Source organism: Seriola lalandi, unplaced genomic scaffold (assembly GCF_002814215.2).
Source record: "Seriola lalandi dorsalis isolate HSWRI2012SDOR001 ecotype SW California unplaced genomic scaffold, Sedor1 jcf7180002054693, whole genome shotgun sequence".
NCBI lineage: Eukaryota > Metazoa > Chordata > Actinopteri > Carangiformes > Carangidae > Seriola > Seriola lalandi.
The window spans coordinates 226,625-241,917 of record NW_019525246.1 but is presented as its reverse complement, the minus strand read 5'-3'; the positions used below and the strand labels follow the sequence as shown (position 1 = coordinate 241,917).

Below are 15,293 nucleotides of genomic sequence, written 5' to 3'. Positions count from 1 at the left end.
AAAAAAAATGCTTTTGAAGTTTGCTACTCTATATTAATTGAGTACATGTGAGAAAAGCAATCTTAATTCTGTTCTTAATTTGTTTTCCCTTACAAAATAACAAAAAAGTACCGATAACAGTACTGTTAAAGTACCTGATCGATAACAGTTCTGTTAAATTACAGTTCTGTATAAGTATCGGATTGATACCACTTTTGTTAAATAACAGTACCGTTAAAGTACCGGATCAATAACAGTTCCGTTAAAGTATCGGATAGTTAAAGTACTGGATCGATAAGAGAACCGTTGCAGTACTAATCTATAAGAATACAGTTGAGGTACTGGATCGATAAGCAGTATCTGTAAAGTAGTAGCAACGTAAAAATCTTTACAATACCCATCCCTTGTGACAAGCTGCTGATCATGTAGGATAGAGGACGATTGACTGACCTATCTCTCCATGCTTGGTGATTGGGCTGGAGTGGATCTTGAGGATGTCTAGACGAGCCTGTTCATTGGGCAGCTCGATATCTGAAGAACACAAGAGGACATTGGTTTTGCTGCGTGTGGTCACACAGAGCTGACAAACACATGATCAAAAGGAACTGCAGATCTTACGGATTTTGCGGTCCAGTCTGCCGGGCCGCAGCAGGGCGGGGTCCAGGGTGTCAGGTCTGTTGGTGGCCATGATCATCTTGACTCTGTGCAGTGTGTCAAAGCCGTCCATCTGGTTCAGCAGCTGACAGGAGACACACACACACAAGACACTGACACAGCAGCACTTCGCTGTGCTTCTGAGCTGGTACTCCTGCTGCTGGGGGGCGCCGACCAGACCGACTGCAGGTAACACACCCACTGTATACCAGTACCTCACTCAACCCTGCCACAAATAACCTCAACTGTCACTTCAAGGCTTTTCAGTCCTCATTTGAGGCGGACATAGTCCCACTAGGAGGGGCACATCAAAGTATATCTCCTGTAGCCAGTAGGTGGCACTATGACTATAAATGAATATTGTAGATGTCTTCGGACCAGGACTCTTACTAAACATGTTAAGTTTGAGGGAGATTGATGTTTGTTACTTTGAGCCATTTCCTTTCTTTTTGTAGGGGAAGTTATTTCATGTTCTCTATAGTCCTCCAGTAGTATAAACAAAAACAACTAAGTGTCTGGTGTACACAGCTGCCTGCAGCTGTCCGTGTACGCATCCATGAGCCAGTACAACTGTGACCTTAGTGTGGAGAGGTGTGATGTAGGGATCAGCATACTAGTCAAGCTACACAAACCTATCCAAACACTGAGAACAGCGTTAGCCATGAAGAGTTTCAAGGTATATGTCAGCACAAATTAAAATGACTATTTTCTATATGATAATATTTTGAGTATTTTCTCCTCACAGACCCTAAAACTCTGTTGTGTTGGACTAAACTGATGAACTGAAATTCTATCAGCTATAAAAACACACAGCTGACATAAGAAAAAAAAAAAAACTCTATATTGTACTGCAACACACATTGAATAAACATCACTGACTGGTACTGTAGCAGTGTGTGCTGTGGACAAGCCTCTGTTATGTTATTAACATTAAATTATTACTTATATACTTGTAAACTGTGACATCATTCTTCCAGTGGAGCATGAATGATCCTTCCATCATGAAATAATTAATAGCGTGGAGAAAAGCATATGTGTGGGTTTACATAGGAAATAACAGTGGTGGCTGTGTTGTGTTGTATACCACATCTGTTAGTGGGGCATCACAGTGACTCCATTACCTCCATCAGAGTCCTCTGGATCTCTCTGTCAGCAGACGTTCCCTCAGAGAAACGACGGCCGCCTAAAGGGAACGACACATAAGCATGACGTGAGGATTCAGAGATTCACCCAAACCTACAGACGCCTGGTCCTCAAGTAATTCAGCCCCACATAGACAAACTGTGAAGCTCGCAGTCATATTAAAAACTTTAACTGTAATTTATGACCTCTGTCAGGGAGCTGTCTGTAGGGCTGTCACTTTTTATTCGAAATTCGAACATCCATTCAAATGTGGGGTGAAAATTTCATATTCAAACTGTAATGATCTGTTCGAAAAAATTGCGGGTCATTTCAAATCTGTTTAATCTTGATTTTTGGAAAAAGTGACAGCCCTACTGTCTGTTTGTTAGCAGGATTTAGGACTGCCACTAACGACTATTTTTCTAACGACCAATCTTTCGACTATCTAAATGACACTCTGGCATGATCAATAAGCACAGATTCTGGCCTAAACATTTTCTCAAACACTTATTTAGTGTAAATTCTCAGGCAGCAACAGACTTTATGAAAGTATTTATCACCTACAAGGACTTAAGATATTAAAAAGCTCTGTCTAGTAATGAACAGAAAACACTTAAATAAAGTAATCCTTCATGTGCTTGTGAAGTCAAAAATTATCCAGTTGATTTTATCTTTATTTTATTCATACACCTATTGATCCAGCTCACACTATTATTTCAGAACAGGATGTGAATTGATTGCTCTGGTCTGTCTCAGTTTACATCAAAAACATCAAAAAAGCGGCTTCCTTCTTTTCAGCAGCAGGATTAGAACTTGCAAACTGTTGCTTGAAGCTTTGGTGTATTTGTTACTGAACTTTCAAATATTTACACAGCCACATTAAACTCATTGTGACAAAGACTACAGGAATCTATAGCTGCTCCACAGAAAACTGCTAAAAACATTGTAGAGCAGATGAGAAGCAACACACACCCTTTGAAAACCTGAATTTAAATGCTTCAACTCAAGGAGAGAGAAAACAGAATCTTAAGTCACTCACCGATGGCATCGATCTCGTCCATAAAGATGATGCATGGCTGATGGTCCCTGGCATAGTTGAACATCTCTCTGATCAGCCTGGCACTTTCACCGATGTACTTGTCCACGATTGAGCTGGACACCACCTACAGCACACACACACCATCAGCTGACTGAATGCACTGCAGTGTGGCAGTACACCCTGAGCGTGCTGCTGATACACACCTTGAGGAAGTTACAGTCCAGCTGACTGGCCACTGCTCTGGCAAGAAGAGTCTTCCCAGTGCCTGTCAGAGAGGGGAATTTCTATCAATACCAAATGAACTGGTCCAACACTGATTATTATGTTTGTTTTATTAAATTCAAATGAATAATATGAAGCACCCAAATAAGATTCACAAATGTGTTAGTGTCTCAGAAGTTAATCTCTGCTTAAATCTCTTTTTGTACTCACACAAACGTGATGAGCACTGATGGATGTCTTTGGTGTGTGATGAAAGATTCTCACTGAGTCACTTACCTGGAGGCCCATAGAGCAGGCAGCCTTTAGGGGGGATGATGCCCACTCTCTGGAAGAGCTCAGGGTTGGTGAGAGGCAGCTCGATCACCTGCGCCATAACAATAACCAACATTTATCATCTGCTTTCTCATCTAAAACAAAATCCATCCAATCAAAGACCAACCATACAAAGTCATTCCATAAAAACACATACTGTGAGAGCCTCTGGTTCACTACAACACATAGTGCCAGTGCATGTATCAGAGTGTGAGCAATACAATCCACAAAGCAGCCACACATGAAGAGTGTGCCTTGCATGATTTCAGATTGTTGCTGTAGACTTTGTTGTACCTCTCTCAGCTCACGGATCTGTTCGGACAAGCCTCCAATCTCAGAGTAGGAGACGCTGCCTGGGTCCTCGTGGGACATATTGTACACCAGAGGGTCCACCTCTCTGGGCAGGTACCTTTGAAAGAACAGGAGACATGCAGAGTTCTGTAAGGACAAGGCACCACACTAACAGGAGTTAACAGGACTAACAGAGCAGAGATCTTCCCTGGAACAAAAAGGATTTTATATGTAAATTCATAATTTATTTCATTTCAAAAACAGGAGTGCAGTAGGAAGCAAAAATCTAACAATCTAATCTAATCTTACTATGAAGCAAGAGTCTTGCTCTGTCCCATCCGTTGACTGTTTACATTAATTTTGGGACAGTTAAATTTGTTTTTCAAGATGGTTCTAGGATGGTGATTAAAATTTAGTCAGGACAGTATTACTGCAACTTTCATGTAGTGTTTGAGGTGATTATTGATAACATCATAAAATATAAAGACCCTGTTACAGAATAAAACATTTTCCTTCAGGGAAAAGGAGAAGTGGCAACATTTCACCCAGGACAATGACTTAATAGAGACTTAATGAGTGTGTGAGGTCCTCTCTATGAATTAAACTGATCACAGGACAGGATGCGTCAGGATCTGGGTAGTTCACCACCTCAGTCTGACTCACACATGACGAATCATAATGGCAGAAGCTTGAATTCCACATTCTTTACAACAGAGTCTGGAGGCACATCTGCTGTGATAAACAATAATTGATTATTGATTTGTCCCATGTGAATATGCAGCAAGAGGCTGACTCAGTGCCATAGGGAGGAGGACATACACCAGGATGCAGACTATCAAGGTCGGGTTTCAGCAAAAACACCTGCACATTGAGATCATTGCTAGCCTGTGAAACAGTTTCATGATTACATCCAGCCTACCTCATTATAGTTAGTGTGGTCATGTCCAAAGCCACTCTGGTGCCTGGCTTCAGCTGTGACTTGTCCAACTGAAAAAGATGATGAAAAGTATTGATTCGAGTTTACCTTCTGAACACTGAGCTCAGTATTTACTGAGATTGCTCAGTGTTGGCAAAGGTTGAACTTTTTGTATCAGAAAAAAAAAAGTTATTTAAAAAAAATCAACATATCATGAAAAATAAATAAAATAAATGAACATTATGTGTGTATAAATTCATGTACTATGTATTTGACAGGTATTTATTATCTCTGACCGATAAATCGTATTTTCATTGTCTTCGCAATATGAGCATGTGCAATAACATAGAAAAAATCATTTAGTCACACCAAGTTTTCAAGGCGCAGCGCCTGAGCCAAATGAACTGGAAAAAAAAACTCTACTGCATTTTTGTGTCAGGCTGCAGCCTCACACACAGCGGACAGCACAGAGGTGGTGGTGGAGACCAGTGAGGAGTGAACTTCTTTTACTGGAGCTGACAACAACTACATCACAGCTCTGTGTGAGTGTCAACACAACCTTTGCTAGTAAAAAAGCAATTAGTGTCCTTCATCACATTTAATTTATATACATACAGCTCACCTTCAAATACAAGTCACATTAATTATTTTGACCTGGCCAGTCTATTCAGGATGTTCTAATGTTTTTATTTGATATAAATGTCCTTGGACCAAAATCTGCCACACTTGAATCCTGGCAGTGCACGAATCACATGGTGTTCTTGTTACTTACCTGTCTGCGGCATCCAACCACGTATCGGGGGCCATTGGTGGCCTTAACAATGACTGGAATTAAACACAAAACATTAGCATCACATGTCTGAGTGAAACACTGGTTACCAAGCTTCAAGACGGCAGGTCTTATTTAATATTTTAAAATATGAGCCTGACAGAACAGATGCAAGAAAAAGTGAGGAGAGAGGAAAAACAGAGAAGAGCAGAGGTTTGGAAATGTGAGAATGTCATGTTGTAGGCAAGGGTTGATCTAACATGGCATAGTGTTTTCAGTGAGGCCCACAGCACACTCTCAAGGTGCACAGGTGCTCTCAAGTGCCAGTATGGTGTGTGTGTGTGTGTGTGTGTGTGTGTGTGTGTGTGTGTGTGTGTGGCTGAGCTGCATGCCGCTCATTGTAGAGCTCTACAATGAAGGCACAATGTCACAAAACACTACTATAGAGATCATATATGTTATTATGAAAAGTGTAAAAATAATTCTACACACATATTAGACTGTGGCTGGCAAACATCGGCGATAAACTGTGGGGAAATGTTGCCTTTTCACTGAGGTAAGAACAAAACCATGTCACAGCACTACATGAAACCTGTAAACATGACATATCCACCAGGGAACTTACATTTCTCCTCAGTCAGCTGCTTGAGCACTTCTCCAACAATCTGCAGGGAGCAGGGAACAGATGATGTTAGTAAAGAAAGAGGAAATCGGCCTGTGATCCTCTTCCTCCTGTTTGTCCCTCCACGATCTCCACCCACTGAAGGCACTCAGACAAAATGTGTGATGTGTGATAAACACTGTGGATATAATGATGGCAACATCACCATGTATAAAAGTATTGATCCTGAGTCGACTGTAAAATATTAACTAATGAAGTAAACTGTAAAACTGTTTCCAATGCATTTTAAACATCATCAGATGAAAAAAAACACTGTACTGTATCAAAAATGTATTGATAATTTCTTACCATAAAAATGTTTTACAGTCAATTTAGTCTGTCCTCTAATGATCTGACAGAGGGTAGTAAACAGCACAGTCAGTCTTGGTTAGCCAAATGACAATTGAAAATACAAGTCGAGTGTCACCAATGTTCTTCCTGCAGTGATAATACACCGAGTTTTCAGAAGTATTCAGTGGTCTCGTGATGACTGTCTGTAATACTGTTGATATACGGCCCACAGAGCGGGAATGAAAAACCTTTACCTGTCCGACACTCTGCAGAGCCTTCAGGTCGTTCTCTGACTTCTCGTACTGTTTGGTTTGCTCTCTCAGCTGCTCTCTCACTGAAAAACAGACAAACATTGCTCACTAGCCGAGTTAACGTTAGCTGTCCAAAGTTAGCTTAGCCTAAAGCTCTCGATAGCCTTGACGTACATGTATGTCACAGGCTATCGTTAACTGACTTTAACAAGTCATTAACCAACGAACTGTCTGGCACAGGGCTACTGTCTGTTTCATCCTCGCAAGCTAAGTTAGCACTGCTAACGCTAACAGCTTCACTTCAATTCATTTCTACGGAGATGCTAACTGCATGACAAAGCACTAGCTACCTGTCCAGCTAGCTGATACTAACTATCCAATAACATGGGTTCCAATCGAAGCGAACAAGATGTCTGCCTCCCCACAGAAACAGAAGTTAAATCGTCCCTTACATTCTTTTAATCGCCCGTCAACTTCTTTATGTTCCAATAATTTTTTCCTGTAGTCCTGCAGCGCTTTCTCTCTGCCGTCCGCCATGATGCCCCAATGAATGCTGGGAAATTGCAACGTCACTACGATGTGTGCTTCCTCCAGAGGAGGTTTCCTTCTCAAATTTCATATCCACAAATGCAGATTTGCAAAACTTCCCCAAATTTTTTCAGATTTTCAATTGAATTTTTTTTTTTTTTTGAGTACATTAAAACACTACAACTCTTAAACTCAGCTAAATGTAACAAAACTGTCAAAATTTATGAAGAACTATTCAAAGAGAAATAACCCTTTTCCCCTTGTCATATATATTTGTTGCTTGTTTTATTCACTGATTTAATGTATGATTCAGAATTTTGCAATATACTTATACTGTATATCCTCCAATTATTTTTATATATTGTATTGTTTATTACCTACTCGATATTGTATTAACAGAAATTGAGATACTGAGCACCTGTCTGTATACTTATTGTTGTTCAATAAAGTTTTGTGAGAAAAAAAAAGGCAGTTTCCTTCTCTCCTCCGGCTTTTTTTTTTTAAACATCTTTATTGATAATAAAACCCTCACAGAACAGACTATTAAGATTTAACAGATTTAACAGGGGGAATGATCCAAATAAAAACATTGCAAACACAACAGCAAAGAACCGATCGACGCTTTTTGCAGCTTTCTTATTTTCTGAGTTTAAATATTTTTAATGTAGCCTAATATATAAATGTTTAAATTTAATTACTAAATAAGAAATAAAGGTTTAGAATGGCTCAATTTGGATTCATGGATATGACATTTCATTCAAATAATCACCAAATTGATTATATACATAATTATATAAGATTATTATCATCGACCAAACAGTAAATTTTCCCAGTAGAGAGAAAAGTCAGTCAGTGTTGTCAACAATATATCAGGATTTATGTTTCAAGCCAGAAACGGTGTAGCACTGTTTCTAAACAGTTAACACAAATGTATTTTTTAAACTGAAAAAGATAATGTTTCACTTCCCTTACTTTATTGTTAAGAAGTTACATATCAACCAATCTCCATAATTGTGGTAAATTAGATTAGATTAACTTTATTAATCCCACAACTGGGAAATTAATTTACCACAGCAGAAAAATAAACATCTATAGAATAAACATCTATGGAAATATACATCAAAAATACACCAAATATACACTAATAAATACAATATACACAATACACACGATATGTACATGAAAACGTGCAAGTTTGCACATGGTCAGAAAGAGCAGGAATTGTGGAGTTTGACAGCTGCTGGAATGAAGGACCTGCAGAACCTCTCCTTCTTACAGCGAGGATGTAAAAGTCTGCTGCTGAAGAAGCTACTCAGAGACCCTACAGTGTCATGCAGAGGGTGAGAGGTATTGTTCATGATGGATGTCAGCTTAGCTAACATCCTCCTGTCACCTACTTCCTCAATGGAGGCTAGGGGGGCAGCCCAGGACAGAGCTCGCTTTCCGGATCAGTTTGTTGAGCCTCTGCCTATCCCTGTCAGCGCTGCCACCTCTCCAGCGGACCACAGCGAAGTAGATGGCTGAGGCCACCACAGAGTCGTAGAAGGTTCTGAGGAGAGCCCCACACACACCAAAGGACCTCAGTCTCCTCAGCAGGTGAAGGCGACTCTGACCCTTCTTGTAGAGAGCGTGGGTTGTGGTGGACCAGTCCAGTTTGTTGTTTAGGTGAACCCCCAGGAACTTGTAGTTCTCCACCACCTCGATGTGCAGTCCCTGGATGTTCACTGGTGTCTTCCACCTGGGGTTCACAATCATCTCCTTTGTTTTGCTGGCATTAAGCTGAAGCTGGTTGATCTTGCACCAGCTGACAAAGTCCCTGATGACTGCCCTGTATTCCAGTTCATTTCCCTCCGAAACACACCCAACAATGGCTGTGTCGTCAGAGAACTTCAGGACGTGGCAGTGTGTGGTGTTGTGTGTGAGGTCCGAGGTGTACAGGGTGAAGAGAAAACGGGAGAGCACCGTACCCTGGGGGGCACCTGTACTGCAGATAAACCATGTTATCAAGAGATTCAGAGTAGCTCAATAGCTGTCCCTTAATACTGAATGACTGGTTTACTAGAATTATATTATTCTTGAACCTGTTTGGTGAGAAGATTTATTTTTCTGAAGAATATGCGGATTGTGAAATGTTGAGAAATGAATGACCATGCAAAAAGCTGTTGACTTTAGATAAAGAGAAGTTTCTCTCTTTTATAACCACATGAGAGTTTATCAAACTAAATAACTACATAATAACTATTTTAGCTTCATTTGAGCTGAACAGATTCTTTAATCTGACAGGATTCCTGACAGTTTGAAGCATTTACTCTCTTTTTCATCACTGCAGCTCAGAATAACATGAGGAGAAATAAAAACTAAACCAACAATGATCCACACACTGTTCAAAATTTCCATCATTATAATTGAACAGTTCAGTCAGACTGACTCATCAGACATTGACTTCTTCTCTCCTCTTTTCTTTCTCTCGTCGAGTTATTTCTAAACAAAGTAACTGAGGGTTTGTGATTTCTCCATTTTGCGAATTAATGTGATACTTACTAGCCAGTTATTAATTTTCTGTCTCTCTGTTTTCACATGTGATCACTAGATATCACTGTTGCATTGTTTGTATATTGCTCGATCTCAGGGATGAAGGAGGAAAAATTGACAATGTATGGAGGTAGGTTTATTCAGTATTGTTTGTGTTAACAGATCAACAATCCATGCATAAATGTGTGATCTGTAAATATAAAAAACCTTCCACAAATACAAAAAATAAATGAGCAACTTCCCAAAAATATCTTGCAAATATAAAACGGATCTGCAACTACACAAAAGAATTCCACAAATAAAAAAAATATCTGTGAATACATTCAATAATCAACAAATAAATGAAAAGCATTTGTGAATATCTTCCTAACATTTACAACTTTCAAAGAGGACATTTGTGAATCAATGATCTTGTGAAGCAAAAAAGCATTTGTGGATTTCAATTTTTCAGTTTTGAAACAATCTTTCCGCCAGTCTGAACCAAAATCGACACGTATCACTCAGCCACCTTCTTGAAATGAATTTCCCAGTTGTGGGATTAATAAAGTTAATCTAATCTAATCTAATCTAATCTTTTTTTCTTTTTTTTTTCTTGTTCTCGTTCTCGTCGTCTCCCGCTTATCCGGATCCGGGTCGCGGGGGCAGCAGCCTCAGCAAAGAGGTCCAGACAGCTCTCTCCCCAGCCACTTCCACTGGCTCTTCCGGGAGAATCCCGAGGTGTTCCAAGGCCAGCCGAGAGATATAATCCCTCCAGCGTGTCCTTGGTCGGCCCCGAGGCCTCCTCCCGGTGGGACATGCCCGAAACACCTCCCTAGGGAGACGTCCGGGAGGCATCCTCACCAGATGCCCGAACCACCTCAACTGGCCCCTCTCGACATGGAGGAGCAGCGGTTCTACTCCGAGTCCCTCCCGGATGACCGAGCTCCTCACCCTATCTCTAAGGTTGAGCCCAGCCACATCATAGGTGAGGGTTGGAACTTAGATCGACCGGAAAATCGAGATCTTCGCCTTCCGGCTTAGCACCCTCTTCTCCACAACAGACCGATTCAGCGCCCGCATCACTGCTGACGCCGCCCCAATCCGCCTGTCGATATCCCGTTCCATCCTACCCTCACTCGTGAACAGGATCCCGAGATACTTAAACTCCTCCACCTGAGGCAGGACCTCCCCCCCGACCCGGAGCGGGCAATCCACCCGTTTCCGGCTGAGAACCATGGCCTCAGACTTGGAGGTGCTGATCTTCATCCCAGCCGCTTCACACTCGGCTGCGAACTGCCCCAGCGAGAGCTGAAGGTCGGTGCTCGATGAATCTAGGAGGACCACATCATCCACAAAAAGCAGAAACGAGATCCTCCCACCACCGAACCCAAACCCCTCCACCACCCAGCTGCGCCTAGAAATTCTGTCCATAAAAGTTATGAACAGAACCGGTGACAAAGGGCAGCCATGACGGAGTCCAACCCTCACCGGGAACAGGTCCAACTTACTGCCTGCTACGCGAACCAGACTCACACTCCTTTGGTACAGGGACTTGATGGCCGCTAACAGGGGGCCATCCACCCCATACTCCCGGAGCACCCCCCACAGAGAGCCCCCTGGGGACACGGTCGTAAGCCTTCTCCAAATCCACAAAACACATGTGGACTGGATTGGCAAACTCCCATGCCCCCAGCACCCTAGCGAGGGTAAAGAGCTGGTCCACAGTTCCACGTCCATGACGAAAACCACATTGCTCCTCCTCAATCCGAGGTTTGACTACCGACCGGACCCTCTTTTCCAGTACCCTGGCATAGACCTTACCGGGGAGGCTGAGGAGTGTAATTCCCCTGTAGTTGGAACACACCCCATGGTCACCCCTCTTAAAGATGGGGACCACCACCCCGGTTTGCCACTCCAGAGGCACTGCCCCCAATGTCCACGCAATGTTGCAGAGGCGTGTCAACCAAGACAGTCCTACAACATCCAGAGCCTTGAGATACCCAGGGCGAATCTAATACGTGTTGGTGGGATTGAGGAGCTCCTCAAAGTATTCCTTCCACCGTCCAACTATATCCTCAGTTGACGTCAGCAGCTCCCCGCCCCCACTGTAAACAGTGTGAGCGAGTTGCCGCCTTCCACCCCTGAGGCGCCGGGCGGTTTGCCAGATCCTTTTTGGAGCCGATCGATAGTCTTCCTCCATAGTCTCACCGAACTCCTCCCACACCCAAGTTTCTGCCTCTGCAACTGCCGCGGCCGCGCTCCACTTGGCCCGCCGGTACCAGTCAGATGATTCCGGAGACCCACAGGCCAACCACGCTCTGTAGGCCTCCTTCTTCAGCCTGACGGCTTCCCCCACCTGTGGTGTCCACCAGTGGGTATGGGGGTTACCGCCCCGACTGGCCCCAGCTACCCTGCAGCCGCAGCTCGCAACAGCCGCCTCAACAACAGCAGAGCGGAACAAGGCCCATTCGGACTCAATGTCCCCCACTGCTCTCGGGACGTGATCGAAACTCTGCCGGAGGCGTGAGTTGAAAATCATCTTGACAGGTTCTTCCGCCAGGCTTTCCCAGCAGAACCTCACAACCCATTTGGGCCTGCCAGGTCTGCGTGGCGTCTTCCCCTGCCATCTGATCCAACTCACCACCAGGTGGTGGTCAGTTGTCAACTCTGCTCCTCTCTTCACCCGAGTGTCCAAAACATACGGCCGCAGGTCTGATGATACGACTACAAAGTGTCCTAGGGTGTCCTGGTGCCATGTGCACCTGTGGACATCCTTATGTTTGGTGTTAGTTATGGCCAATCTGTGACTAGCACAGAAGTCCAATAACTGAACACCACTCGGGTTCAGATCGGGCAGGCCGTTCCTCCCCACCACACCCCTCCAGGTCACGCTGTCATTGCCCACATGAGCGTTGAAGTCTCCCAATAGGACAATGGAGTCCCCTTTCGGGGCACTTTCCAGCACCCGTCCCACAGACTTCAAAAAGGGCGGGTAGTCTGAACTGCTGTTCGGCGCATAAGCACCGACAACAGTCAGAACCCGATCCCCGACCCGGAGGCACAGGGACGCAACCCTTTCGTCCACCGGGGTGAACCCCAACATACAGGCAGAGAGCCTGGGGGCCACCAAAAAGCCCACCCCCGCCCTCCGCCTCTCCCCCAGAGCAACTCAAGCAAAGAGGAAAGTCCAGCCCCTCTCAAGGACTTGGGTTCCGGAGCCGACGCTATGTGTTGAGGTGAGGATGACTATATCTAGCCAGTACCGTTCCACCTCTTCCACAAGCTCCCGCTCCTTCCCCACCAGAGAGGTGACGTTCCATGTTCCAAAAACCAGTTTCCGTAACCGAGGATCGGACCGCTAAGGCCCCCGCCTTGGTCTGCCACAGTAAGGGTCGGTTATTGAAAAATGTTTAATTACAAAATCAATCAATCAATGTAGTATAATGAACACATAAATAGGCATCATAATAATATAACTGGCAAACATTATATGGCTTTTTTTAATGTATCAATACAATACAATAAATGAATAAAAACATGTAAGAAAACAAAGATCTTAAGGAAAACACATAATAGTCAGATTTCTTTGAAGAACTCACTTAAAGGGGACATATTATGCAAAATGCACTTTTCCATGGTTTTCTATAAGTGTCTCTGGCATGTCTACGAACCCCCCCAAACATGAAAAAAGTCCATCCTCTCCGTCTTTTGCTTTCTCCACCTTTCAGGAAATGTGTGCTCAGACAGGCGAATTGGAGATTTGGCGAATTGGAGAATTCGGACTAAAAAGGCTCTGCAGTGATTAGCGTAGGTGTCCGGGCTTGTGTATTAGTGCTGTGAAAGTTATTATTGAGAGTCATGCCTTATGATGGTCGTTTTAACTTTTATATCATGTTTACAGATACAGTGCCTGTAGGAAATATCTAGATAAGCGCAGAGTTAAGGGGATATGTCCAAGGGGATAGTCTATAATACACATTTTTTGCATTTTGCACATATAGTGAGCTATTTACAAGCCATTGACAACCCAATTTACACATAATTGAGTGCATTTGTTGTTATCATTTATCAGTCTTGGAATGCTGTGCAGGTAAATGAAGCTGCTGTTACTTAGAACTTGTGAGAGTGTGTAGGCTAAGGTTTCTGTCAATAATAATATCTTTGATTTTCTCTTTACTGTACCTCAATACTCTACCTGGCTGCCATGTACTACAATGATAATGCTGACCGACCACAAGCCCAAACAAAAGAAGGTGAACCACTGTTCAAGGTCCAATATAAAGGCCATGAAGGGAGAATGCAGAGCTAAACCAGTTAAGACTGAGCCGACATTCTATAAATGTTATATTATTTTATATTTCAACCAAAAAATGTTTTGTACACATTGTATTAAGTATTGCATGTACAATGTTATGACAGTTCCACCAACAACAAAATACAGCAAAGAAAATGTCAGGAGTTAGAAACAGACTTTCAGTCATAGTTTTGTAAAAAAACAACAACAAAAAAGTGAAAAATGTAAACAAAATCTTTTGTGTTTTATCAAACAGGGAATGTGGTGGACCTCATATTTGAAAAAGTCTTTGTTGACCTGGGACCATACACAGAAGCTGCTTTGGCCATCCCCATCCCAGAGGACCTCACTGCACAGTTAGAGCGGCCTGAGAAGGAAGAGGTCATATCCAGCTATGTTCCCCGGTTCTATCATGGGGCAGTCTAAAACCCACGTACTGGCCTGTGGCGTCAGGAAACTCGGCACTGATGTGTAGGACCACGCAGGCTGGAATGACGACCCAGATTCTGCGACCAAGGAAGCCCCAGCACCAGCTCACAAAGCTCCTATAGGCTAGATACCTGTACTGACTAAAACAACTGGACAGGGCATTTAGTCTTGCAAACATATATCTATAATGTGTCTCACAATTTTTTTTTATGGATCCAGTGAATCCTACAGTTTTTTTATTATCACTGATTATAAGTCCCTCATTTGATGTAAATAAATGCTTGATTGTTACTAAAGAAATGACTCCTCTGAATTCATATATTATATGCACACTATCTGCTGATAGAAGAACTTTACAAATCAAAGCGCAGCTAAACTAATTTATTTGAGGGTGTGTTACTCTATTTGTGGTCTGTTATTACCATTGTAAAATTATGTGCACTGAAGTAAAACAAAACTGCCTAACATTTTTTATTTAGATTGAAACTATGTTTTTACAAAGAAGCAAAACGTACTGGTGTATTCCTCTCAACCGTAAAGGACCATAGTCAGTGCGGTACATGTTGCAGGCAGAACACATTGAGGCAGAGCAGCTCCAACCCAGGACGGTCTACCATACATGGTAAATCTTCCTCGATCTCCCATAGCCGTCTGGTAACATACAGTGAATTGCAAATGGTAAATGCTATGGTTTATTATTAATGTAATGTAATCAAAACAAATTACTGATTAGTTTGTCCAGTGAGAATGCTACCTGTGGTATCTCCTAGCAGCAGATATTCTCAGCTTCGGTGGACATGGTTGCACAGTTTCCACAGGAGCACCTATCTAAAATACAGAGAAAAATGGAAACATTCACCAAAATATAAAGCTTGTGAAATTCAAACACTGACAGACAGTGGAGCTAAGGTGGGTAAGAAGTAAGCTTGGCTACATATCAAGCGCATATAATAGAGGCAATTTATAACATGTCACTTATTGCGTATAATGTGGAGCTTGACAACAGTGTAGTGTAGAAAACTGC

General features: G+C 42.7%; 1 protein-coding gene and 2 long non-coding RNA genes across 4 annotated transcripts in view; 1 reads left to right on the top strand and 2 right to left on the bottom strand.

Annotated features, from left to right (window-relative positions):
- psmc6 (proteasome 26S subunit, ATPase 6) overlaps positions 1 to 7,067 on the bottom strand; it is an 11,166-nt gene extending 4,099 nt beyond the window's left edge. Inside the window, exons 1-12 of the mRNA XM_023423765.2 lie at positions 6,960 to 7,067; positions 6,511 to 6,590; positions 5,930 to 5,969; positions 5,308 to 5,360; positions 4,539 to 4,606; positions 3,623 to 3,737; positions 3,293 to 3,380; positions 2,998 to 3,059; positions 2,795 to 2,918; positions 1,755 to 1,816; positions 598 to 718; positions 430 to 510 (exon numbers count right to left, since the gene is read on the bottom strand). Of these exons, the coding sequence (XP_023279533.1) occupies positions 430 to 510; positions 598 to 718; positions 1,755 to 1,816; positions 2,795 to 2,918; positions 2,998 to 3,059; positions 3,293 to 3,380; positions 3,623 to 3,737; positions 4,539 to 4,606; positions 5,308 to 5,360; positions 5,930 to 5,969; positions 6,511 to 6,590; positions 6,960 to 7,044 (979 nt within the window). The 5' untranslated portion in view covers positions 7,045 to 7,067. The remainder of the gene's footprint in view (positions 1 to 429; positions 511 to 597; positions 719 to 1,754; positions 1,817 to 2,794; positions 2,919 to 2,997; positions 3,060 to 3,292; positions 3,381 to 3,622; positions 3,738 to 4,538; positions 4,607 to 5,307; positions 5,361 to 5,929; positions 5,970 to 6,510; positions 6,591 to 6,959) is intronic.
- Positions 7,068 to 13,200: 6,133 nt separating this feature from the next.
- On the top strand, positions 13,201 to 14,569 carry LOC147818103 (uncharacterized). Of its 2 annotated transcripts, none has more exons than XR_015438318.1 (2): positions 13,201 to 13,799; positions 14,097 to 14,569. It is a non-coding gene; the product is annotated as an uncharacterized LOC147818103 (long non-coding RNA). The 2 variants fall into 2 exon arrangements; XR_015438317.1 differs by lacking the exon at positions 13,201 to 13,799 and adding an exon at positions 13,830 to 13,859.
- Positions 14,570 to 14,717: 148 nt separating this feature from the next.
- LOC147818102 (uncharacterized) overlaps positions 14,718 to 15,293 on the bottom strand; it is a 1,178-nt gene continuing 602 nt past the window's right edge. The window contains exons 2-3 of the long non-coding RNA XR_015438316.1: positions 15,024 to 15,093; positions 14,718 to 14,920 (exon numbers count right to left, since the gene is read on the bottom strand). This is a non-coding gene — a long non-coding RNA (uncharacterized LOC147818102). The remainder of the gene's footprint in view (positions 14,921 to 15,023; positions 15,094 to 15,293) is intronic.